Source organism: Mus caroli, unplaced genomic scaffold (assembly GCF_978045245.1).
Source record: "Mus caroli unplaced genomic scaffold, Mus_caroli_1 scaffold_16, whole genome shotgun sequence".
Classification (NCBI taxonomy): Eukaryota; Metazoa; Chordata; class Mammalia; order Rodentia; family Muridae; genus Mus; species Mus caroli.
In genome coordinates this window covers 46,151,664-46,178,101 of record NW_028227271.1, presented here as the reverse complement: position 1 = coordinate 46,178,101, position 26,438 = coordinate 46,151,664, and the positions used below count along the sequence as shown (strand labels likewise).

Genomic DNA, 26,438 nt, shown 5'->3' with positions numbered 1-26,438 from the left:
TGTTTGCAGTAGAACAAGGAATAGGTATGTCATGTTAGGTGTTATTTCCTGGTTACTGTTTTCATTTGTATTTTTAACAATTCAGAAGTGGAGGGTACACGGGTATTTTCCTTAGAGAATTATTTTATTTCTTTTTTTTTTTTTTTTTTTTTTTTTTTTGGTTTTTCGAGACAGGGTTTCTCTGTATAGCCCTGGCTGTCCTGGAGCTCACTTTGTAGACCAGGCTGGCCTCGAACTCAGAAATCCGCCTGCCTCTGCCTCCCGAGTGCTGGGATTAAAGGCGTGCGCCACCACGCCCGGCTCTATTTTATTTCTATGAGTACACTGTAGCTGTCTTCAGACACACCAGAAGTAGGCATCAGATCCTATTATAGATGGTTGTGAGCCACCATGTGGTTGCTGGGACTTGAACTCAGGACTTCTGGAAGAGCAGTCAGTGCCCTTAACTGCTAAGCCATCTCTTCAGTCCTATACTTGTGACTTTAAGGGTGGAAGACACAGGCTTTTGATCTGGAGCTTGAGGAATAGTGACCATGAAAAAAGATTTGGCCCAGGCTTGGTGGTACTCACCTTTAATCCCAGGAGACAAGGCAAGCAGATCTCTGAGTTCAAGGCCAGCCTGGGACAGAGCAAGTTCTAGGTGAAGAAAAGCTGCAGTCCAGGCATGGTGGTACATGCCTTGAATTCAGGAGACAGAGCCATGCAGATCTCTGAGTTACAGGTCAATCCATGGAGCATGTTCCAGAACAGCCAAGCTTAGGCAGGGAAAGACTTGGAAAACAGAAAACTGGTAATAACGTAACAGAATACGGGGGCCATGTTCCAGCTTCAGCAAGCAGCAGAACTTGACAGCTTCGGTCAGTGGCTCTGTATTTAGAGTCAAATATAGAACAGACTACTGGGGCAATTGATGCTGGTTAGCTAGAGCTAAGAAATTAGTAGTGATTAAGAAGTGACCAGCGAGCCGGGCGTGGTGGCGCACGCCTTTAATCCCAGCACTCGGGAGGCAGAGGCAGGCGGATTTCTGAGTTCGAGGCCAGCCTGGTCTACAAAGTGAGTTCCAGGACAGCCAGGGCTACACAGAGAAACCCTGTCTCGAAAAACAAACAAACAAAAAAAAAAAACAAAAAAAAAAAAGAAGTGACCAGCATCACTGAGGTGACATCTTCTGGGAAACAAAAAGAAGCTGTGTTTCAGAGCTAGCCAAGGTCATGCTGCAGCTGGACTTAGCAATGTGTAAGAGTCACTCTGGTGGTACTGGTTTTGGAGGCACAAAAGGGTCCTGGAGAGCAGCTGAGGCTTGGCTGTGAGAGGCCAGGAAAGGTCAGTGGTGAAGGTGTAGCCTCAGTTGCAGTTAATGGCCCAGGACTGAAGGGGTTATGCAAAGAAGATGAGGCTTGACACCATGAAGGGAGCCTATAGAGGTGATTGGTGAAGCCTATTTGCAGCGGATGACTCCAGAGAATTGAAGATGCCAGTACTGTGGATGATCACCAAAAACAGCAGCAGCAGTGGAGTGGAGTCAACCAAAGCCTAGAGTGCTACAGAAGGCAGGAGAATCAGTGAAGTGACTCAAGCCCTTTGAAAGAGCCCCGAAGATCATGGGTGGATTTCGGACATTGGAACAAGAGATTGTAAAGTTGAAGTTCCCTTGGAGACTCCAAGATTTTAGAGATGCCAGAGCCATGGAATACCTGCCAAGGAAAGCTAACAGGGAGTAGAACCAGCCCAGAAGAAAGAAGTTTGTTGCAGGCAACAAGAATGAAAGGAGTTGGAGATCTGAAGAGCTCTTTGACATCAGACATGGAGATGCAGAATTTGCCGAGCTGGATTTTGGTGGGGGTTTTATTTTTGTTTTTGTTTTTTGTCCAGTATTTCCTCACTATGACCTTTTGGAATGGTAATGTATATCCTTTGATGTTTGAGGCATGTGATCTGCTTTTTGATTTTGACTTTATAGGGATTACAGTTAAGTGATTGAATGAATCTCAGAAAAGATTTGAACTTTGGACTTTTAACATCCTTGAGACTGCTATAGACTATGGGGACTTTGGAAGTTGGACTAAATGCATTTTCCATTATGCTATGGGTAGGTCTGGCCCCCATAGACTAGAATGTTTGGACAAGCCTATAGAGGCCAGGGAGTGGAATGTGGTGATTTGTATACACATTGGCCAGGGAGTGGCACTATTAGGAGGTGTGGCTTTGTTGCAGTGAGTTATTGTGGGTGTGGGCTTTGGGATTCTTCTCCTAGCCACCTGGGAGGCAATCTTTTGTTTGCCTTTGGAACAAAATGTAGAACTTTCAGCTACTCCAGCACCCTGCCTACATGCTGCCACGCTTCCTGCCATTGATGATAATGGATGAAACCTCTGACACTAAGCCAGCCCCATCTAAATGTTGTCCCTTGTAAGAGGTGCTGTAGTCATAGTGTCTCTTCAGAGCAATGGTAACCCTAACTAGGATAGCTGGGGAGGAATACCCACATAAACACTAGCTTGAAACTGGTTCCCATTCATTGAGGAAGGGCTAATAGAAGGCAGATCAATTTGCTGGAGTTGCCAGGTGTGGGATGATGGGCCCTTGCAGGGCAGACAGGCAACCCCTGGACCATGGTGTGTGTGGGTAGGTGGGTGGGGCTGGATGTTGTGTGAGGCAGATGAGGGCGAGTCTGAGAAGCAGCAGGGCTGATTCTCACAGCACCTGGGGCAAGAGTGCTATGGAGGGAGGAAAGAGGATGGAAGGTGTACTGGCTGGTTTTGTGTGTCAACTGGACACAGGCTGGAGTTATCACAGAGAAAGGAGCCTCAATTGAGGAAATGCCTCCATGAGATCCAGCTGTAAGGCGTTTTCTCAATTAGTGATCCAGGGCAGATTAGGGCCCATTGTGGGTGGTGCCATCCCTGGGCTGGTAGTCTTGGATTCTATAAGAAAGCAAGTTGAGCAAGGCAGGGGAAGCGAGCCAGTAAGTAACATCCCTCCATGGCCTCTGCATCAGCTCCTGCTTCCTGACTTCCTTTGGTGATGAACAGGAATGTGAAAGTGTAAGCTGAATAAACCCTTTCCTCCCCAACTTGCTTCTCGGTCATGATGTTTGTGCAGGAATAGAAACCCTGATTAAGACAGAAGGCCATTGCTGTCCACCCACAACTGCAAGCAGGCTTCCTCAAGTTCTGGTGTCTGTCCAGAGCTGACTCCACTGGAGGGCAGGATGGTCACACAACTAGCTCTGGTCCCCTCTAGAAACTGCAGGGATCCTTTTTCCCTTGCAATCTCTTTCCATCCTTCTACTGAGAAAGCTTAACTTCACACTCACTTTGTACTAACCAAGAGAGAGGCTTCGTGACTGCCACTCCCTGCCTCCCAGCCTCTGTTGAAGGGAGTATTCATTCAAGCTGAAACATTAAATTGGTAACAGACACAAACACATGTTTAGTTTGTAGGATTTATGGGTTTTGGAAAGCAGCTGAAGTTCACCAGAATACCACTAGCACAGCACTTTATGGGGTTGGGGCCTCAGAAGGCTGAGAGTCTGTGGGTGGCCTATAAACTAATCTTAAGAAGTCCAGCGTGTTTGCAGGGAGGTTCTCTGAGCACTTACAGCACACACAGGAAACTGGGATGTCTATAGAGACAGTTCTCTATGTCTTTAATTCACTATGAATAAACACTGTTTTAGCAATTTGGTGTCTTCCCTTTTGGAAATAAATATGATTAACACAAAATGCTATCCAGACTCTTTAAATCTTTTTTTTTTTTTTTTTTAAAGAAAATTCTTTTGTAGTCCAGGCTCACCTTGCATTTGAAGCAATCCTCCTGCTTCAGTTTCCTGCATGCAAGGACTTTAGGTGTCTGTCATCACACCCGGTTAAAACTTTTTTCTTTAAAATACACACACACACACACACACACACACACACACACACGGAGAGGGAGAGAGATCCAGATGAGAAGAAATTAAATTACAATATGGTGAGATCTGGGTGCACTGCACTCCCCCCCCCCCCCCCCCGTTCGCCTTTCTTTCTCGGTTCCTGCTCTAAAGGTTCCTGTTCTAAAGGTTCAGCTTTCGTGTGTGCCCAAGCATCTCTTAGTTTCTTCTGGTTTCACACAGTGGGCAACCTTAGCTGGAGTTTAAGTGTATCCGGAAACTCATATCTAAATACTGGCAACAACACAAGCAATCCCTCCATGGGAGATCCACGCAGCGTAGCTCAAGAACCGGTTTGGTTTGGGGTCCCGGTAAGGGGTGGGGGTGGGGGGTGGGATCCCGCTCTGCCACAGGCTCCACCCACCACGCAAAACCTGGCAAGAACTACACAGTTCAAGTCATCCTAAGATTCGCATTCCCAGCCCCCACTCCACCAGCCCCGCCCCACCCCCACCCCACCTCAGGCCCCACCCCCACCTCAGACCCCACTCATTCTCTCAGGCCCCGCCCACCCGGAACCACGCAGGCTTCGTCATCCGGGGCTCCGCCCTCACGCTGCACGGGGCCCCGCCCACCCGGCTCTCGGCTCTCCCACCCGGAAACTGTCCTGGCCGCCTACTCTGTTGTCCTCTCCTCCTGGGAGACTGGCGACAATTGCGGCCAGCGGGTTGTTTAGTTGTCCTGTGAGCCACAGCTTCGGGTCATGGAGGGGGACGGCCCCGCCGCCACGGCCCCGCAGTACCAGCCGGCCTGTCCTACGCGGGACGCATGTGTCTACAACAGCTGCTATTGGTGAGAGAGCGCGGGCGCGGTCCCCAGGAATATGCTCGGTTTCGCGCGCCGCCACCAATGCGTCCCTCTTCTGTATGCTCCCCCGGCCTACACTGCCCGGGTTTAGCGCCGGGATGAGGAGGGTGGGGAACGCATTTCTGGTCTCCTTAGCTGAGCCTGGGCAGTGGGGTGGAGTCGGGGCGTCTTAGTGCATAGGGACAAGGGAGGGAGGGGAGTTAGGCTGGAGACTGTTGAAGTCTGCATTGATTCAGGTTGAAGTATACGTCTTTATAATTTTAAAGACAATGGAGACACAGAATTTGTGGTAGTAGGAAATCCAGTTCAGGCAACTGGCTACCCTGATTACCTTACTGGCACGATGATAATGGTTGCGTTTGCACCATCCTTGCCATATGCTAGGCTTTTTTTTTTTTTTTTTTTTTTTTTTTTATTGCGTGCATGGTGTAAATTAACTCAGTTGAACCTTACAGTAATCCCAAGAGGTAGGTACTGTTGTGACTGTAGCTTGGAAGAACTCTGAGGTACTGAAGGGTGTGCTGCTGTTTTACACAAGGCCCCGGGATTGTGAGGTTAGTGTCCTAGGCTGCTTGTGCAAACACCATTCACCTTGCCTTTTTTGTCCCTAGGCCTCACCTTCCTTATGTGTAGGGACTGCTATCCCAACTCAGGAGAAGCCTCAGGATCATTTAAATGTACTCCTCTCAACTCTAGCTGGCCACTCAAACAAGGACTCTAAGAACTTAACATTTAGCTATGACTGACCAGTGACCACTTTAGCTCCAGTCCAAGTGCTTGCCCTGGTTCTCAATCTTCCAGTGCTGCGACCCTTTAATACAGATCCTCTTGTGGTGACCCACAGCTGTAAAAACTTTGTTGCTATTTCACAACTAATTTTGCTACTGTTAAGAATCGTAGTGTAAATATCTGATATTCAACCCCATGACCCACAGATTGAGAACAGGGGGTGGTAGAGCGATGTCTTGGAGACAGGTTCTGGGGTAATTATTGACACTACAAAGGCTGAACTATAGAATGGTTGTGGTTTGTCCCAGACCACACAACTAAGTGGAATGAGCTCCGGAGGCTACATGGTGGTTGGGAGCCCTTCTTTTTTAGCTGTTGTATTGTAGATCTGCTCCGCCTGCTTTCCAAATCCTGCTAGTTTTTATCTGGAACATATACTCTGTGTCTTTCATTTATTTAGTAAATATTTCATAGGGATGTGAAATGTATGTTGGTTAATTCTATGCACGGAGGATAGAGCAGTAAACAAGGTAGATAAATTTCCTGGCAGTGCCAAGGACCGGCCTCAGCTGGGACCGGGTTTCTGAAAGAAGGGGTGTTTGGGAGCAGTGAAAACTACTTGAAGTCCAATTGTTGGTCCATGCTGGCGGTCTATGTTCTGCTGATGTGGCTTTCTAGACTGCTCTCTCTGTGTTTGCTTGAGACAGCTTTTTCTTGCTATTCTGAAAACATTTTGGTTGAAACAGCTAGCTTTCTGCTCAAGACAGCTCTCTCTGATATTAAAAATTCTAAAAGCTCTTTGGATAGCTCGTGGGTTTGCTGACCAAGTCAGAAATCCTGTTAGAAAAATTCAAAAAGTAATTTTTGGGTTTTCTGATCAAAATCAGAAAGCCAGAAAAAGATTCTAAAAGAGCTGTGTTCGCTCTTCTGCCAGCTTTTTCTGTTTAGCTACTAGGAGACATGCTAACAGAGCTGTGTCAGTAAATCTTATTAGAGAAAATTCTAAAAGAGCTATGAAAAGATCTAAAAGAGCTGTGGTCACCCTCCTTACATTGTCCCACCAGGTTCCAAATCCTGTTAGAAAAAAATTCTTAGCCGGGCTTGGTGGCACACGCCTTTGATCCCTGCACTTGGGAGGCAGAGGCAGGCGGATTTCTGAGTTCGAGGCCAGCCTGGTGTACAGGGTGAGTTCCAGGACAGCCAGGGCTATACAGAGAAACCCTGTCTGGGGCAGGGGGAGGGGGTGCGGGAAGAAAGAAAGAAAGAAAAAAGAAAATTCTTGAAGGCTGTTCTCAACCTCCAGAGTTCTCCAGACAGCTCAGCTCTCTAAGAACTGCTATCAATTTCTTTCTGCTAGCTCATTTCATACATACCCAAAGCCCAGTTTTTTATTTACATATCAATTCCTTTATTTAGTCCAGGTTCCCCTTTGATTATCCTATGAATCCTGTGACCCCAGGCCCTTAATTCTTAGGAGACTACAAGCAGATCCCCCCCCCCTTTTTTTTAGCGTTGTAATTGAATTCAGAGATCTGGCTGCTTTTGTAAATTTAGCAAGTTTGGACCTTGTCAGGAGATTACCATCCTGACCACTCCTGGACCTAAATTTGATCTGTTCCAGGCTGACCTTGAACTCAGAAATCTGCGTCACATAGCGTAGCTGCCTCTTGTCTATTTAGATCTGTGAAGCTTCTTTTTTTTTTTTTTTTTTTTTTTTTTTTTTTTTAAGATTTATTTATTATATGTAAGTACACTGTAGCTGTCTTCAGACACTCCAGAAGAGGGCGCCAGATCTCATTACGGATGGTTGTGAGCCACCATGTGGTTGCTGGGATTTGAACTCTGGACCTTTGGAAGAGCAGTCGGGTGCTCTTACCCACTGAGCCATCTCACCAGCCCTCTGTGAAGCTTCTTATACAATTCATATTGCATCCTTATGTTTTTGCAGAGTTGAGAAATTATATATTTTCAAACTCATGTATTTAGAGCTCTTTCCCACAGCCTTAAGGGCTGTCCTGAGGGTCACAGTATTTACCATTTTGCTGAGACATTAGCCACACCTTCGTTTTCTGGACTCCTGCTGTCTCTGATTCTCATGGAGTCATTGATGTTAACTGGGAGGAGGGCATTCCTCTGAGGAGTGTGAAAAAATGTCCATAATTATACAAGCAAGCATTATGCCCACACCTGCTAGCCCTGTCCTAGGGGCAGGGATCATCATTCTGTCCTACCAAGGCCATGCCAGATTTAGCATGTCAGGATCTCCCAATTCTTATATTTCAATGAGGGGAAAGCAGACAGCCATCCATAAGCTAAGTTTGGTTGGTGGTAAAGACTGTGAGAACCATAGGATGAGAGAAAAGATGATGACTTTATGTCAGGATACTTAAGGGAAACGTGGTTGATGAGATAATGCTGAACAGACATCTGAGGGAAAAGCATAGGCGCTTTGTGGATATTAGAAGGTCATTTCAGGCATGGAGTAAAGACTGTTCAGAAGCTCCGAGAATACATGCAGTGAGGGTTCCTAGGAGCAGTAAGGGGTATGGTGAAATGGAATGGAGGAGGGACAGGAGGTGGCATCTCTCCAGTAGGTGCGAGAGCTGGTCAGTCAAAGCAGAAACCACCACTATGGAAGTGAGGGTGATTATAGGAAAGGCAGAAAGCAGATGCAAGAGACAGATATGGGAAGACTGCTGGTCAGTACCATGCCAGCAACCAGTGTATTTTTTTCACAGCAACAAAAGCATGACAGGAAGTTGAACTATGACTACAAATGCTTACATGGGGAGTTTATATGGTACACAGTATCTATGTCTGACTAAGGCTTTAGACTTAGTCTCTCAAGGACATATATGCATAACACGCCAAGGCAAATGTAAGCAGACTCACTCATCATTAACTGCAAGCAAGAAGTCAGTCAAAGTAAACTCCAGATGTGATTCCCACAAATAGGTGGTCTCTTTTTGGCTTCCTGAGCTGCAGTTGAGCTCTCCGGCCATCGTGGTGTCTGTTGGCTTCCTAATAGGCCTGTTTGCCTACTTCTCTGTGATGGATAATATTGTTGATTTGACAGGATCTACAGTCACCTGGGAGATAAACCTGTCGGCTGTGGGCGTGTCTGTGTGGGAGATTTTAGATTGCATTAATGGAGATAGAAGATCCACCCAAAAAGTGGGCAACATTCTGTGGACTGATGTCCCTGCCTGAGTAAAAATGAGAAGCAGAGCTGAGCACCATATTTGTCTCTCAGCTTCCCTGACTGCCAATAGATACAAGGCATCTAGCTGTTGCATGCCTTCCCCTCTGAGCTAGAATAGACCCTTCCTTAGGATGTTGGCAGCTGGGTGGAGGTGGCACATGCCTTGGCTCAGCCTGGTATACAGAGCTAGTTCCAGGATAGCCAAGGCTGCACAGAGAAAACCTATCTCAACCAAAAAAGAAAAACAAACAAAAAGATGTTGCCATAGCAACAGGGAAAGTAACACTCTTTCATCTTCTGCTGGTTTCATATTGCTCAAAACTTCATACTCTTCTGTTTAAATGTGTTGAAGAGTCATCTGAGAGCTTGTAAAACTCTTGAGTTTTACCCGAGGGTTCTACCTCAGAGTTGGACTTACAGGTAGTACAATGGAGGAGTGTAAGGCTGTTGATTTTTTTTTTTTAATGTGTTTATATGTATGTCCATGCACTACATGAGTAACTGGTACCCAGGAGGCTAGAAGATCCCCCGAGACTGGATTTAGTGCTGGGTCCTTGAGAAGAGCAGCAAGTGCTTTTTACTGCTGAGTCATCACTCCAGACCACACTTCCCCCTTTCCTTTTCCTTTTCCTTCTCCTTCTCCTCCTCCTTCTCCTCCTCCTTCTTTCTTTTTTCCCTCCCTCCCTCCCTCCCTCCCTTCCTTCCTTTCTTTCCTTTCCTATAAAACAGGATCTTACTGCCTGTCCAAAAACTTGCTTTGTCAAGGCTGGCCTTGAACTCAAAGAGAGATACCTACCCTGCCTCCTGAATTGAACTCAGGTCTGCTGGAAAAGTAGTCAGTGTTCTTAATCACTGAGCCATCTCTCCAGCTCTATCTACCTATCTATTTTTTTTTTTCTTTTTTTTTTTCTTTTCGAGACAGGGTTTCTCTGTATAGCTCTGGCTGTCCTGGAACTCACTTTGTAGACCAGGCTGGCCTCGAACTCAGAAATCCGCCTGCCTCTGCCTCCCGAGTGCTGGGATTAAAGGCGTGCACCACCAACGCCCGGCTACCTATCTATTATTGAGACAGGGTTTCTCTGTGTAACCCTGGCTGTCATGAAACTCTATCTGTAGACCAGACTGGCCTCAAACTCAGAGATCTGCCTGCCTCTTCCTCCCGAGTGCTGGGCTTATAGGCATGCACCACTATCTGGAACATTTTATTTATTTTTACCCTATGTAACATTCACAGAAACTTGACAAATATCAGGCAGTATGTCTTCAAGCCATATCATGTATTCTGCTTGCTAATGCTATTTGTAGACGCCTGGACTGTGCATTAACCCCAAACCACCTTCAGGATGGAGATGGGGACAAGGCAAACAGGAGAAACTGCTGACCTGTACCTTTGCTGTTTCCCCTTCTCTCTCAGTTAATGAGTCCCTCCTCTGTGCTTTCTTTATGCATCTTTAATGGACCCTCTGGGATAATTGGTGCTTTGCCCGTAGGCCTCTTTCCATCTGTAGCCATTAATTCATTATCTAAGCACTTAGCCATGATTTGTGTCTCATATGCCCTTGAAGATTGTGTGTGCTTAAAAGTTCAGAATTCCTGTAGACCAGACCAACACACGTCTTCTCAGAACTTGGATAAAGATGTTATGGGGTGTGCTCAGAGCAGGGGGCCTGAAGAATGGCTTCTCTGTTTACAACACACCCAAGAAGAATCTGGGACCACTGTAATGAGGGGCACAAGCAATTTCCTCTCTGTGAATGGATCCCCTACATGTGTCTCCCCTATTCATCCACATGGCTTCCAGGCAAACCCAGTGGGACAGACAGGACTCAGTACCGGGTATGCTCCAGTACTTAGCTGGGGGGTGGGGGTGGGGGATGTCTAGAGCATAGTTGGTTCATGTGTGAGTAGTCCATGGGTGGTCTGAGGATGAAGACTGAACCTGAGTTGGTTGTCTCTTCACCACCCGCATCCCCAGGAGTGCACGCAGGCCTTTACCCTCTGAGCTATTTTGCCCTCGCTGAATCTTTTTTAAAAGGGTGGATGGGGCCTGGGGAGCTAAAGGTATTGGCCACCAAACGGGAGGACCAGAGAGTTCAGTCCCTGGAATCCACAATCCCTGAAAACTTGCCCTCTGACTTCCACTTATGCACTGAGCATCCATAAATCACCCCCCCCCCCAAATGTAATAGAAAAGTATATTTCTGTAATAGTTTTGGTTTACTATAATTTCATGAATTTCCTGCACACTGTTTCAGTCTCTCTCGGGTAGTGAGGTGTGGATGACTAGAAATTGGTGCTGACACCCTGAGCAGAGGTGTTTGTGATTCATCACACAGAGCTAGGAACCCAGAAGCTAAGCTGGGAAGTCAGCTAGGAGTGGCTGTTCTTGCCTGTGCTTGGGAAGGAGACTCAGTGTGACACTCTGAGCACTGCTTAGGTGGGTTTTCACTATGTCAGATGGCTAATGGCCTGTCACATAGGGAGAGATTTGTCTGGGACAGATCAAGAAAAGGTGAATTTCAGTTTCTAAAAGAACTTTTTTTTTTTTTTTTTTTTCTTTCTGAGACATGATTTCTTTAGCCCTGGCTGTCCTGGAACTCATTCTGTAGATCAGGCTGGCCTCAAACACAGAGATCTGCCTGTCTCTGTCTCTGCCTCTGCCTCTGGAGTGCTGGGATTAGAGATATGTACCACCACTGCCCAACTTCTAAAAGACTTTAAAAATGATTTCTTTTTCTTTATTTTATTTTCTTTTGTTTTTAAAGTGAAATGTTTTTGGTTTATTTTAATTTATATATGTATGTGAGTGTGTATATGAGTTTGTGTTTGTGTGTCAGATTCCCCTGGAGCTGGACTTACAGGCAGTTGTGAGCTGAAATGTGGTGCTAAGAATCAAACGAGGGCCCTCTAGAAGAGCAGCAGGCACTCTTAATCACTGAGCCAACTCTCCAGCCCTATTTATTCTTGAAACAGGTCCTTACTATTTGGCCCAGTCTGGCTTTGAATTCGAAGAGATATGCCTCTCCAGTACTGGGATTTGTAGAGGGTTATAGCGTGGTGTAAGAATGTGAGTCTTACAGAGGAGAAAAGCAGGTGCTTAGAGAAGCCAGAACATGCAAAGTTGCTTACCTCAGCTTCTGGAGTCCTGAGTTAGTGTGTTACTGGCCACAGTCAGCCTTCTGTGGTAGGTAAGGGCCCTCTGGACATGTGCACACACACAGGTTGGCTAGCAGCTGTTGACTGTACTAAAGCCACCTGCTAGCCCTCTGTCAGAGGAGGTGGTTAAGGTCTTCTCTAGTTATAGCCTCATCGATTTTTTTTGTTTAAATCCAAAAGACAGCTGTTCACTTGTAATTATATTGATTAAGCGGTTGTTTTATTTCAGTGAGGAAAACATTTGGAAGCTCTGTGAATACATCAAAACACACAACCAGTATCTGTTGGAGGAGTGCCATGCAGTCTTCATATCAAATGAGAAGAAGATGGTAAGTTGGTAAGTGATTGCAGAAGGAGATGAGGTTCAGGGGGACCTCAGAAGCAAAGTGCAGTATAGACGCTGTGCTGTCTATATGCTTTGGAACAGCAAGCTTTCAAACATTATTTTCATTTAGATTCAATTTAGAAGTATTCATTCCCTTACTCCTAGGAGATGAACTATGTGATGGCGTATTTATGCAGATTGCGTTCCCTTCCTTTCTTTTTGAGACAGTGTGTCAAAGTGTTGTAGACCTTGGCTGACCTGAAACTCACTGTGTAGACCAGAGTGGCCACAGACTTAGTGTCCTTCTGAGTACTGGGATTATAGGTATGCTCTTTGTATGGCTTAGAGCTTTTTAAAAATTGTACTGTTAGAGTCATGCAACTCAGATTTGAAGTAAAGGTTTGTCTCTGAAGTTTAAGTAGAGCTGTAGTAAACTTTTGTGACTCATTGTGCCATCTCATTTGGGGTTAATAGTTCTATGAAACAGGCAAGATTTATTTTAGTGATTTCACTTCTGTTTCTAGAGATAGGGCTCATGTTACCTAAGGCACTGTAGCCGCACATTCATTTTGTAGCCGCCAAGGCTGGGATTACAGGCATGTACTGCCATGACCTGCTAACTTTCTCCACATAAAAGCGAAGAAGGAAGATGGGCAGTGGTGGATGCATTGCGGAGGCGGAGGCGGAGGCAGGCGAATCTATGAGTTCAAGACTAGTCTGATTTACAGAGTGAGTTTTAGGATAGCCTAGGCTACACAGAAAAACCCTGTCTCGAAAAACAACCCAAAAACATGAAGAAGGAAAGATGCAAAGAGGTCTCATGAATAACTGAATGGGAAGGCATGACTTGACTAGCCTTGTATCTCCTAATCCAAACCTTTTTTGTTTTTTTTTTTTTTTTTTTTTTTTGTTTTTTGAGACAGGGTTTCTCTGTATAGCCCTGGCTGTCCTGGAACTCACTCTGTAGACCAGGCTGGCCTCAAACTCAGAAATCCGCCTACCTCTGCCTCCCAAGTGCTGGGATTAAAGGCGTGTGCGCCACCACTGCCTGGCCAATCCAAGCCTTTCTGTTCTCTGGAGGACACATAAACATTTTCATTTCTTAAAAAGAGACTTATTGCCGGGCTTGGTGGCGCACGCCTTTAATCCCAGCACTCGGGAGGCAGAGGCAGGCGGATTTCTGAGTTTGAGGCCAGCCTGGTCTACAAAGTGAGTGCCAGGACAGCCAGAGCTACACAGAGAAACCCTGTCTCGAAAAACAAAAAAAAAAAAAAAAAGAGACTTATTTACTTTTATTTCATGTGCATTGGTGTTTTGACTGCATGTATGTCTGTGTGAGAGTGTTAGTTCCTCTGGAACTGGAGTTATAGACAGTTGTGTGGAAGAACAGCTTAACCACTGAGCCATCTCTCCAGCCCCAACATTTTTTTTTTTTTTTTTTTTTTGGTTTTGGTTTTTTGAGACAGGGTTTCTCTGTGTAGCCCTGGCTGTCCTGGAACTCACTTTGTAGACCAGGCCGGCCTCGAACTCAGAAAGCCACCTGCCTCTGCCTCCCAAGTGCTGGGATTAAAGTCGTGCACCACCACACCCAGCCCAACATTTTTTTTAAAGATTTATTTATTATTATATCTAAGTATGCTGTAGCTATCTTCAGACACACCAGAAGAGGGCGTCAGATCTCATTACAAATGGTTGTGAGCTACCATGTGGTTGCCGGGATTTGATTTCAGGATCTTCGGAAGAACAGTCAGTGCTCTTAACTGCTGAGCCATCTCTCCAGCCCCCAGCCCCTACATTTTTTATTTTACATTTTAATTTAGTTAGCTTAATTATTTTTTTCTGAGGTAAGGTTTCACTATGGAGCCTTGGCTGGCCTGGAACTCACTATGTAGACCAGGCTTTATATTCACAGAGAACCACCTGCCTTTGCTTTTGAGTGTTGGGATTAAAGGTGTGTGCAAGCATGCTTGACTGATTTTCTTTGTTTTTTTTTTTTTTGGTTTTTCGAGACAGGGTTTCTCTGTGTAGTCGTGGCTGTCCTGGAACTCACTCTGTAGCCCAGGCTGGCCTCGAACTCAGAAATCCGCCTGCCTCTGCCTCCCAAGTGCTGGGATTAAAGGCGTGCGCCACCACGCCCGGCCCTGTTTTTTTTTTTTTTTTTTTGGGAGGGGGGTAATATGTATGTATGTTTGCCTACATATATGTCTGTGTACCTTGTGTGCACTGTGCCTACCGAAGGCAGAAGAAGGTTGGAGTCCGTGGAACTGGAATTCCTGGGTCCTCCCTCTGCAAGAGCAGCAAGCCCTCCACATTGCTCACCCAGCAGAGGGTTAGTTTATTGCTCATCAGTGTGCTGCTTTAGAGGATCTACAGGATTTGAGTGAAACTCACGGATATCCTATATTTTGTAGGTACCTATTTGGAAACAGCAGGCAAGACCTGAGAATGGACCTGTGATCTGGGTAAGATGGCCACCTGAGCGTCTCTGATGCGTTGTTCTGTGTGGCCTCTGAGTGACCAGTTTGCTGTAGTGAAGACTACGGAATTGAAGTGACACTAGAGCAAGGCTATGACAATTGTTAGTAAAAGGACCTTCTGAGAAAGGATGCCTGGGGTAGAAGCACTATGGACATCCCCTAGCTGGGGGTGCTGTTCTGTGAGGCTGTGGAACCCATGAGACCTGAGGTCTAGGTAGCAGAAGTGTGTTACTGGGACTGGGCCCTGAAGGTTCTACCTACCTACCTGTGGTTATGAGGGGTGTTCTCTTTCTCTCTTTCTCCTAGCCTGTTGTCATGTGAGGAACAGTTGCTTCCTGTTCCTGTTGCTGTGGACAGTCACTCCCTGCATTATGCCTTTCCCGTAGGGTTGGTTGGCTGTAGTCTCTGAAACCATGAGCCAAAATAAACTGTTCCCCACTTAGGTTGTTTGTGTCAGGTATTACATAATAGCCTGGCTGCATGTTTGACTTATCTGGAGACTGATTAAAAAGTATAAGTTTCCGTGTTAGTTTATCTAGAGAAAGCTTCAAGATTTAGTGTGTGCTCTTGCATGTTCTCTCTCACTCTCTCTCCCCTTCTCACTCCCCCCCCCCACCAGGCTTAGTATTTTTTCTGAATATTTATTTTATGATTTGTCTACTGCATGTGTGTGCATGTGTAGCAGGTGCACACAGAGGGGAAAATACAATCTTATAGTGTTGCTTCTCACCTGCCGTGTGGAGGCAGAGTTTCTTTTGTTTCTGTTGCTCTACTGTGGCCTCTAGGCCTGTGAGCTTACAGACCCATCAGCACCTTCCACCTCGGAGTGCCGGCATTGCCATACATTGCCATACATTACCAACAACACCATATCCATGGCTTGTTACATGGGTCCCAGGAGTTGAAGTTGAATTGTCAGGCTTTTGTGGCTGATTCCTTTTCCTGCTGAGTCGTCTTTGGCTAAGTCATTCTTCACTAAGTCCTAGGTAAAGGTGACTGGCAGTTGCCGTGGTGGAGGAAAGTACAAAGTCATCAGGCCAGGAGGAAGTGGGACTCTTAGGGGGAGCAGCTCTTAACTCCTGGAGGGAGAGAGGGAGGGAGGGAGGGAGGGAGGGCGTGTGTGCGTGCGTGCGTGCACTGGATAGACAACCCATTTCTCCTTTCGTCACTTGGAGCTGTAGTGCAGGGAGCATTGGGCACATGGTGTTTCCTGTATTCATATCCTTCCATCTCATAGGGAAAGCGTTAGCGTGCAGAGGAAACAGAGGTGCTGTGAGCGGCTTTTAAGCTCAGCGGGTGTTCTAGTGCACAGTCTCCTGGGCTTGAAACACCAGCGTTGCGTTCATGTCCCTTGAGAGCCCCGTGCCCTCCTAACCGTCAGCTGGTGCTGGCAGTGCCTTGTATCTGTTTTGTTTCTGTTGCCCTACTGTGGACTCTAGGCTCGCCAGCCTGTGAGCTTACAGACCAGTCAGCACCTTCCACCTTGGAGTGCCTGCATTGCCATACATTGCCATACAATGAGAGTAAGAGGTAGTGGCGTTCATTCTGTCACCAGGCAGGGCTATGAGAGCTGACTTTCTCCTCCCTTGAGGTGAGATCCTTCTCAGGCAGATGAGAGCTTGGCTGCTTGGTTTGGTTTCCTTTTTTCTTTTCTTTTCTTTTCTTTTTTTTTTTTTTTTTTTTTGGTTTAACGTTTTTTTTATTAGAAGAGTAATACAAATTGGAACGTTGCATCCTTCTTCGCCCCAGCCCCGGGAAGCCCCAGATGAGCACAGGAAAGGTTTATTTTGTGCTCGTTTCTGGTTTCAGTTTATGACTGCTTGGCTCTGCATTTGTGACTGGAGTGCGGCAGCTACACGTGGTGGGGCAGAGCCAAAGAGAGAGAGAGAGAAGGGGAAAGGACTGGGCTCCCAATATCTCCTTCAGTGATTCTCCTCCAGTGACTAGCAGACTTCTCACTAGGCTTCACTGTGTTTTTGTTGTTAAGGTCTCAGTATGTAGTTCTGGCTGGCCTGGAACTCTCTATGTGTATCAGGCTGGCCTTGGACTTACAGGGACCCACCTGCCTCTCCCTCTTGAGTGTTGGAGTGTGTGTCACCTCATCCATCCTGGCCTCACCTCTTGAAGCCTCCACTGTCTGTCTCATCTCACCCTGATAAGTAAACCTTCAACCAAAGGGTTTCTTTGGGGGAATAGCGAAGATCCAGTGTGTGGAAGCTATCTCTGTAGCTGCCGCCTCAGCATTCATATGTGTGAATGAGCGTACACTTTTGAATGCACGCGTCCATCTTTAGATGATCATACTTTAAAATATAATACAAAATACATCTGTGTCCTACAATTGGTTTTCCTGTTCAACTGTAGAACATTGGATATCACGGAACAGTGTGTCACACACTGCGGTTGTTGAGACATTTCCCGGTCACTGGCTGTTTTTCAGTATTGCGGCTTTGCCTTTTATTATCGTCTAGCTTTGGTATTCCGAGGAGGGTGACGTTAGCCTGGCTGCTGCTTTCCTGCTGATGCTTGTGCGCTGACCTTGCAATGCTGGAACGGACCGTCCTCCACTACCTGGGTTAACCTCAGTGATTATTATTCCTAGGACTACCATGTGGTTCTGCTTCATGTGTCAAGGGAAGGACAGAGCTTCATTTATGATCTTGACACTATTTTGCCATTTCCCTGCCCTTTCGACATTTACATAGAAGATGCCCTTAAGTCTGATGATGACATTCATCTGCAGTTTAGGAGGTGAGGAAACTCAGTACTAAGTTACTGATTTTCTGAAGTAAGACTTGGTGTGTACACAGCAGTCCTCTCTGCCTCCCTCCTTCTCTCCCTCTGTCTTCTCCTTTCTTTTCCCCTCCCCCCTCTTTGCTTCCCCTCCCTTCTCCCCTCTGTCTCTGTCCCCCTGTTTCTGCATTATTGGTGTGCCTGTTCTATAAGAACTTAAGAGCATCTTAAAGTTTCAAAGGTGCCTCATCATATAAGGGGTGGTGGCATTAGAAATATTAGTGTGCTGAGGACCAGCCAAGCTTGAAGACCCAAGCTCCATCTCTGAGATCCACATGGTGGAAAGAGAGATTGATACCCATAGGTAACCTTTGAACACACAGAACACACACACACACACACACACACACACACACACACACACACACGGCACATGTATTAAGAAAAAAGCGCCGGGCGTGGTGGCGCACGCCTTTAGTCCCAGCACTCGGGAGGCAGAGGCAGGCGGATTTCTGAGTTCGAGGCCAGCCTGGTCTACAAAGTGAGTGCCAGGACAGCCAGGGCTACACAGAGAAACCCTGTCTCGAAAAACCAAAAAAAAAAAAAAAAGAAAAAAGCGTGATGAGCTTCTCAACATTCTCTTTCAGATGTGTTGAGGATTGCTTGTTCCTGGAGTGTGAGCATGGCTAATGTTATCAAAACCAAGAAAGTTGCAAGGCAACAACAAAAGTCCTACCCTTTGCCCCTCACATGTAATATCATCAGTATTATGTGCCCCTTGTGTGTACATAAAAACAGCTGGGTAGATTTACTCTCTGTCCTTGCGTGGGTTGGGGTTTCAGTCACCTCCTTCAGCTTGTTTAATAGGTATTAGCCACGTACATGTAGATGCATTGGTATCCGTGCCAGACTTCCTGAGTAGCCTTGTGCATATCATAGATCAGAGCCCATTTTAGCAATGAGTTGGATGGCCAGCTGTGGTACCTCCCTGACATAAGCGTGTGTTGATTTCCCTGCAGGAAATTTAGAGTGGTTCGTGCTGACTCCTACTTGAAGCACTTCGCTTCTGACCGGTCTCACATGAAAGACTCCAGTGGGAACTGGAGAGAACCTCCCCCAGAGTACCCCTGCATTGAAACTGGAGGTGAGGGCTGGTGAGATGGCTCAGTGGGTAAGAGCACCCGACTGCTCTTCTGAAGGTCAGGAGTTCAAATCCCAGCAACCACATGGTGGCTCACAACCATCCGTAACAAGATCTGACTCCCTCTTCTGGAGTGTCTGAAGACAGCTACAGTGTACTTACATATAATAAATAAATAAATCTTAAAAAAAAAAAAAAGAGTTTATAAAAAAAAAAAAAAAAAAGAAACTGGAGGTGAGCCGGGGCTTTGCCTGCCCATTGCTCAGATCCATGTTTCCCTTATTCGGGCTTGTTTTGTTTTGTTTTTTGAGACAGGGTTTCTCTTTGTAGCCTTGACTGTTCTGGAGCTTGCTCTCTAGACCAGACTGGCCTCTGACTCACAGAAGTCCGCTTGCCTCTGCCTCCCAAACGCTGGGACTAAAGGCATGAGCCCCCTCCGCCTGTTACACTTAGTCATCTTTGGAGAGGCTCCCGGAGTGGAGAGGATAAATGAGGGCACAGGTCCTCTGTGCTTCCTGGATTCTGCATGAGGCACAGAGAGTAAGTGCAGAGGAACAGAAGCCACGGCAGTAGCCAGCTGCTTGATTATTGTACACATCTGCTGGGATTCTGCCGCCACACTGGTGTGTCCTACTGGAATCAGTAGCACATCGCCATGGTGGGGTTCTAGTCACTGGTAGAAGAAACCCCCAGTGCATCCTCCCGATGTGTGAGCTGTCAGTAACCCTGTAATAAACCTGCATTCCCAGAGTTTTATCGCGCCTCTCACTTCCTTTCTGTGCTGGGCAGCAGTCCAGTTGAGGGTGCCTTGACAGTTAGGAACAGAGCAGGCTGGTCACCCTTTTTACTGTTGCTCAGCGTTCCGATGCCTTTGAGACATTATCTCTGATTGTAGATCTTTCGCACCATTCCAGTTATGGGCAATATCATCCCTTCATGTGACTAATGCAGTCTGCAGAAAAGTGGCCTGCAGTCTGGGCAGGATTCTGCAGAAACAGGGCAAGGGCATGTGGGGAAGAAAGCATAAAATAGCTAGCATATCTGAAGTGTGTGAACGATTATCAGTCCTTTGGCTTTGATGGTAGCTCATCAGGTGCCATTACTCAGTTTATGCTAGGCTTTAGTTAGCTTCTGCACATGTAAATGTAATCTGTAATGCGAGCTGGGAAGAGGGCTAAGTTGGTCAAATGCCTGCCAAACAAGCATGGGGACCTGATTTGGATCCACCAACCCCCCTACCCTACCCTACCACCCCACCCCATCCCTACCCTATATCCCTGTCTCCTAGAGACAGTTTTTCCCTGTAGCCCTGACTGTCTTGGAACTCACTCTGTAGATTAGGCTGACCTTGAACTCACAGATCTAGCTGCCTCTGCCTCCCGAGTGCTGGGATTAAGGGTGTGTGCCACCACTGCCCAGCTGAGTTTGGATCTTCAGTGCCCACACAGAGGCCAGGTGTGATATCCAACCTTTTTTTTTTTTTTAAAGATCTATTTATTATTATATGTAAGTACACTGTAGCTGTCTTTAGACACACCAGAAAAGGGCATCATCTCATTTTGGGTAGTTGTGAGCCACCATGTGGTTGCTGGGATTTGAACTCAGAACCTCTAGAAGAGCAGTCAGTGCTCTTAACTGCTGAGCTATCTCTCCCGTGATGTGCATCTTTAATCCTAGCACAGGACGGGTGGATCCCTGAAGCTGGCTACATTAGTTGGACCAGTGAAGTCCAGCGTCCATGAGGAAGGAACCTTCTCTTAAAACATGAGGTGGAGAGCTACCAAGGAAGACACTGAATGTTGACCTCCATTTTCCACATATGTGATGCACAGCCCCCCATGTACCACATAAACAATCCTGACTGTCTTAAGAATATTGTTTTTTGTTTGTTTGTTTGTTTGTTTTTTGTTTTGGTTTTTTGAGACAGGGTTTCTCTGTGTAGCTCTGGCTGTCCTGGCACTCACTTTGTAGACCAGGCTGGCCTCGAACTCAGAAATCTGCCTGCCTCTGCCTCCCGAGTGCCGGGATTAAAGGCGTGCGCCACCACGCCCGAAGAATATTGTTTGTTTGTTTTTAAGAATTATTTTATGTGTAAGAGTACACAATAGCTGTCTTCAGACATACCAGAAGAGGGCATCAGATTCCATTACAGATGGTTGTGAGCTACCAGGTGGTTGCTGGGAATTGAACTCAGGACCTCTGGAAGAACAGTCAGTGCTTTTAACAGCTGAGGCATCTTTCCAGCCCAAGAATATTGTTTTATGGGGAAATTTTAGAGAAGTTTTAGGAAGAGAAAAAATATGGCCAAAATACATCATATGAAATGCTCAATAAAAAAAAAAAACATTTAAAAAGTGTTTTTTTATTTTATTTAAAACATTTTTCAGCACTCAGGAGGCAGAGGCAGGCAGATTTCTGAGTTCGAGGCCAACCTGGTCTACAAAGTGAGTTCCAGGACAGCCAGGGCTACACAGAGAAACCCTGTCTCAACACCCCACCCCCCAAAAAATTGATAATGATATCAAAATGTTATTAGCACATACCATTAATCTCAGTGTTTGGGAGGCAGAGGCAGGAAAATCTCTGAGTTCGAGGTCAGCCTGGTCTACAAATCAAGTTCCAGGACAGCCAGGGCTATACAGAGAAACCTTGTCTTGAAAAAACAAAACAAAAAAAAAAAGTAATTACACTGTTTTCCCCTTTCCCTTTTATTCTTAAAATTTTATTTTTATAATATTTTATACATATGAATGTTTTGCTTTTGTGTGTCTGTGCACCACATGGTGCTGAGGAGGTCAAATGGGGACATTGGCTCTCTTGAAACTGGAATTGTGAGCCACCATCTAGGTGCTGGGATTCAAACCTAGGTCCTCTGCAAGAACAAATGCTCTTAACTTGGGAGCCATCTCTGCAGCTCCTCTCTTATTTACTTACTTTAGACTTAGAAATGCGGACACTCTCCTACTCTACTTAGGATCTCACTATGTATTCCTGGCTGGCCTGAAGCTCACTCTGTAGACCAGGCAATTTTTTTTTTTTTTAAGATTTATTTATTATTATACATAAGTACACGGTTGCTGATTTCAGACACGCCAGAAGAGGGCGTCATTATGGGTGGTTGTAAGCCATCATGTGGTTGTTGGGATTTGAACTCAGGACCTTTGGAAGAGGAAGAGCAGTCAGTGCTCTTACCCGCTAAGCCATCTCGCCAGCCCCAGGCTAGTCTTAAATTCATAGAGATCTCCTCCCTGAGGGCTGGGATTGAAGGTGTATGCCACAATGCCTCTAACTCTTAAAAAAAAAGGAAAAGAAAAGAAAAGAAAGAACAGATTTGTTTTATTCATGATTGCTTGCTTGCATGCATGTACCCTCAGACCCAGAAGAGGGTGTTGCATCCCCTGGAGTCACAGATGGTTGTGAGTTGCATGTGAGTGCTGAGAACTGAGCCTGGGTCCCCTGCAATGGCCGCCAGTGCTCTTAGCCATCGCTCCCTGCTTCCTTAAGAATATTTTTTACCCGGGCAGTGGTGGCGCACGCCTTTAATCCCAGCACTTGGGAGGCAGAGGCAGAGGCAGGCAGATTTCTGAGTTCAAGGCCAGCCTGGTCTACAAAGTGAGTTCCAGGACAGCCAGGGCTATACAGAGAAACCCTGTCTCACAAACAAACAGAATATTTTTTAATATGCATATTCTCTTTCCTTGCCATCTATATTGAAGACACTGGGAATAAGAGTGACAACGCGTTGTTTGTGACTTTGTCCTTGCTGTCCCTTTGAATTTCCTGTAACTTGCCCATTTAGCTTAGAGATTGACAGTTTGATTATGTATGCGCCCTTTCTACAAAATTATTTTTAAATAATTTCAGGCTTCTAGAAAATTTGCTAAGTAGGACAGAGTTCTTGCGTAACCCTCCCTCAGGTTCCCTTAGTCTTAAGTTTTCTGTTTTTAATGATGTAAAACTTTTTTTATTTTTAATTCATATGGGGGTTTCGCCTGTATGTATGGTAGTATACCTTTGTGTCCAGTCAGAAGAGGGCATCAGATCTCCTTGATCTGGAGTTACAGATGGTCGTGAGCCGCCATGTGTGTGGCTGTTAGGCATCAAACCCAGACCCCCTGGAAGAGCAGTCAGTGTGCTCTTAATTGCTGAGCCACCTCTCCACGTCTTTGGTGTAAACAGTAGCATATAACCATGGAAGCATTAATAACACTGCTCAGTGTTTCAGGGCTCCTCACTCACTCCTTATGTCTGGTGCAGAATCTAACTCAGGGATATGGCATTTAGTTGTCAAAGCTTTTTTTGTTTCCACCAGTCGGTGACAGTTCCCTTTCTTTCCTCTCTTGTACCACCTTGAAATTTGAGAAGACTATTGGCCATTACACTCTGGACCGTCCTTCCATAGGGTGATGCGATGCTATGTCTTGAAGAGATTGCTATGTGTTTGATGCGAGAACATTGCAAGAGTGATCTTGAACTCCTGTTTTTTTGAGTGGACTCCTCACCCCTTAGGTTTCTGTGTTCTTCTGTTGCTGCTAACCTTTATTTATTTCAGCGGACACTTTTATGTTCTTTTCTAGACTCCAAAATGAACCTGAACGACTTCATCAGCATGGACCCTGCAGTAGGATGGGGAGCTGTCTACACGCTGCCTGAGTTTGTGCATCGGTTCAGCAGCAAAACCTACTGAGCCTGACGCCAGGCGTGCAGCTAGAGAAGCTCTAGTCTAGGGTCTGAGTAAGCCATCCTTCCTTTTAAGAGAGAGCATGGTACAGGTGGCCTAGAGGGATATAGTTCTCACTAAAAGTGAGTGGAAACATTAGTGAACACAGATGAAAATGAATGACTAAGTCCCCCACCCCCTTATTTTAGGCTGGGCATCTACCCCAGAGTTCTATCTCCAACCCTAAATAGTCAGACCCCAGCCTCAGACATAGATATGCCACATTCTGTATATGGTTGCTAAAATGTTTCCATGGCTTGCTTACTTCAGTGTGTGATGACGTAGGCCAGCAATTGCTTTTGTAAAACTAGAGGTGTGGACTTGGAGTCAGCTCCTTTTGTCTGCTTCCTCTGCTTCCTGACTGGCTAGACTCTAAACTCCTTGAGCACAGGTTTGTGGCCTGTGGCTCTAAGACTCTGTTGCCCATTAGAGGTCCTGGTAAAATGTTTCTAGAGACAGCACTGCTGCTTGGTAAGGGACAGTATTGTGAGCTGAATCAGCTATAAGTATTAGTCTTTTTGGACTACGATGTTTAAAAAAGTTGCAGATATCTTGTCTGAGTGCTATTTGACCCACTTATATATGTAGTTTTAAATAAAATTGACTTAAAATTAATTTCGCTTTTGAAGAATCTGTGCTTTTTTTTTTTTCTGGGGTGGAATTGGGCATTGTTGATGATTGAATCCATGGCCACACTGAGTTTGTGGCAGGTACCAAACCACCGAGGTTAACTCAGTCAGTCGTGTGTGTGTGTGTGTGTGTGTGTGTGTGTGTGTGTGTGTGTGTGTGTATGTGTGTGTAGGACAGAGATTGACAGTAAGTATCTTTCTCAGTGATTGTTCCTTATTTGGGAGGACAGGGTATCTCACTGAACCTAGAGCTCACTGATGGTGCCACCCTTCCTGTCCAGTGAGCCCAGGAGTTCTCTTGGCTCTGTCTCCTCAGCTATCATGGTGGTGGCAGGCACAGGCTGTCTTGCTTAGCTTTTTGTGGCTTTGGGGGTTGAACTCAGCTCCTGATACCTATGTGGCCACCACTTTACTAATGGCCATTTTTCCTCATCCCCTTATATCAGTCCTGATCAGAAATACCTAAGAATGTCTCAGTTACAGATGAAAAAAAGCAAAACAAAGCAAAACATTGCTTTATAATACATTAGCACACCTTCCTTCTAGAAGACACCTTTGAAATTTGACATTAGTCTTATTTATTTATTTATTTTTGGTTTTTACGAGACAGGGTTTCTCTGTGTAGCCCTGGCTGTCCTGGAACTCACTTTGTAGACCAGGCTGGCCCCAAACTCAGAAATCCACCTGCCTCTGCCTTCCAAGTGCTGGGATTAAAGGCGTGTACCACCACTGCCTGGTTAGTCATATTTATATATATATATATATATATATATATATATATATATATATTTTTTTTTTTTTTACTTTTTAAAAGATTTATTTATTATTATATCTAAGTGCACTGTAGCTGTCTTCAGATGCCCCAGAAGAGGACGTCAGATCTCATTAGGGATGGTTGTGAGCCACCACGTGGTTGCTGGAATTTGAACTAAGGACATTCGGAAGAGCAGTCAGTGCTTTTAACCACTGAGACATCTCTCCAGCCCTAATCTTAAAATTTTAAGTAAAGATTTTTGCATAGTAATGATATCTCTCATTTGTGATTCTGTTTGTTTGCTTGCCTTATTTATTTATTTATTTATTTATTTATTTATTTATTTATTTAGAGGCAGTCTTTCTGTGGAACATAGGCTTGACCCTATATGCTCTGTGCAGTCTGGGCTGGTCTTGAACTCATGGCAGTTTTACCACACCCAGTTTAATGAGCAATTTCTTACAGAAAGTATGCCTTATCTTTTTGCTCTTTAAGATCAGTTTTCTACTTAAACTTTCCGGGCTGGAGATAGTTCAGCAGTTAAGAGCACCGACTGCTTTTTCAGAGGTGCTAAGTTCAGTTCCCAGCAACCACATGGTATCTGTAATGGGATTTGATGACCTCTTCTGGTGTATCTGAAGACAGCTTCAGTGTTTGCATATAAAATAAATTAATAAGTCTTAAAAAAAAATAGAGACTTTCCATTTGGTAGGAGTCCTCTACCATTCGATTTATTCAGGGGTCTTAAGCGGTTAGGAAATGTTACTTACTTCCCCACCACCGCCCAGCTGACAGTTTCTTTTTTATGGATATTTGAATGACCTTGGGTGGTCATTTAAAAGATTCCTGGCCTGAGCCTGGTGGTGGTGGTGGCCAACCTTTAATCCCAGCATTTGGGAGGCAGAGGCAGGTGGATTTCCGAGTTCAAGGCCAGCCTGGTCTACAGAGTGAGTTCCAGGACAGTCAGGGCTACACAGAGAAACCCTGTCTTGAAAAATCAAAAGAAGAAAAAGAAGCTTGTCTTGTTCTGGGGTTGGGAAGGTGGCTCAGTCAATAAAGTACTTGCCATGCAAACCAGAGAAACTGCGTTCAACGCCCAGCACCTACCACACACACACACACACACAAATTAACTGAATTGAAAAAAAATTTTTAATTTTTATGCTCACTGTGTTTTGTATGCATGTATGTGTGTGTCAAAAACCCTGGAACTGGAGTTATGGACTGGAGTTACAGCCAGGCGTGAGCTGCCATGTGGGTGGCTGGCAACTGAACCCAGGTCCTCTAGAAGAGCAGCTAGTGCTCTTAACTGCCGAGCTACCTCTGCAGGTCCTGAGAAACAGTTTTCTTTTTTTTTTTTTAAATTTTTAATGACCAAAACAAAAATATACAAAAAGCGAAGCTTCTGGAAAAACCATTTGTTCTTCCCTTCCCTGTCTTGTATCGCTCCTCAAACTTGACCTTGGCCTCCCGCCTGGCCTTGTGTTTCAAAGCTGGGTCCCTGAACACATCCTTGTTGACAACAGTCTTGTCCAAGGGGATATCCACAGAGTACCTTGTGGGCATGAGGTGGTTGTAGTTATAAACTTTCACAAAGGACTTGATCTTGGATCGCTTGGCGATTTTCTTCTTGCCCATGGCAGCTGTCACTTTCCAGGGATAGCGGTCAATTCCAGCCACCAGGGCATGGCTGTAAGGGCGGTCTGAGATGCCATCGTCAATGTTCTTCACGATGACGGCTTTACGTCCGGAGTAGCGTCCGGCCAGGACCAGCACCACTTTCCTGGGTTTCATGAACTTGCCCATCTCGACAGCAGGCAGCCCACACCCAGCA

General features: G+C 45.6%; 1 protein-coding gene, 1 non-coding gene and 1 pseudogene across 4 annotated transcripts; 2 read left to right on the top strand and 1 right to left on the bottom strand.

Annotated features, from left to right (window-relative positions):
• Positions 1-4,504: 4,504 nt before the first annotated feature.
• On the top strand, positions 4,505-23,830 carry Ntaq1 (N-terminal glutamine amidase 1). 3 transcript variants are annotated; one of them, XM_085831670.1, is made up of 6 exons: positions 4,505-4,723; positions 12,055-12,154; positions 14,562-14,612; positions 17,230-17,378; positions 18,380-18,504; positions 23,079-23,830. In XM_085831670.1, the coding sequence occupies exons 1-6, from the start codon at positions 4,635-4,637 to the stop codon at positions 23,186-23,188; spliced, it is 624 nt and encodes a 207-aa protein (XP_085687796.1). In that variant the 5' UTR covers positions 4,505-4,634; the 3' UTR covers positions 23,189-23,830. The 3 variants fall into 3 exon arrangements, 2 of the variants coding, with proteins under 2 accessions (XP_085687796.1, XP_021039590.1); XR_015045583.1 differs by lacking the exon at positions 23,079-23,830 and having other exon boundaries at positions 12,055-12,162; XM_021183931.3 differs by lacking the exons at positions 17,230-17,378; positions 18,380-18,504 and having other exon boundaries at positions 12,055-12,162.
• LOC115029498 (small nucleolar RNA SNORA11) lies at positions 10,314-10,440 on the top strand. The gene has a single exon (XR_003835067.1). It is a non-coding gene; the product is annotated as a small nucleolar RNA SNORA11 (small nucleolar RNA).
• Positions 23,253-26,438, bottom strand: LOC110310048 (large ribosomal subunit protein eL27 pseudogene; annotated as a pseudogene).

Coding starts and splice junctions, on each gene's coding strand:
- Ntaq1 (XM_085831670.1), top strand. CDS start 4,635: ATGGAGGGGGACGGCCCCGCCGCCACGGCCCCGCAGTACCAGCCGGCC. Junction 4,724..12,054: donor GTCTACAACAGCTGCTATTG/GTGAGAGAGCGC, acceptor GTTTTATTTCAG/TGAGGAAAACATTTGGAAGC. Junction 18,505..23,078: donor CCCCTGCATTGAAACTGGAG/GTGAGGGCTGGT, acceptor GTTCTTTTCTAG/ACTCCAAAATGAACCTGAAC.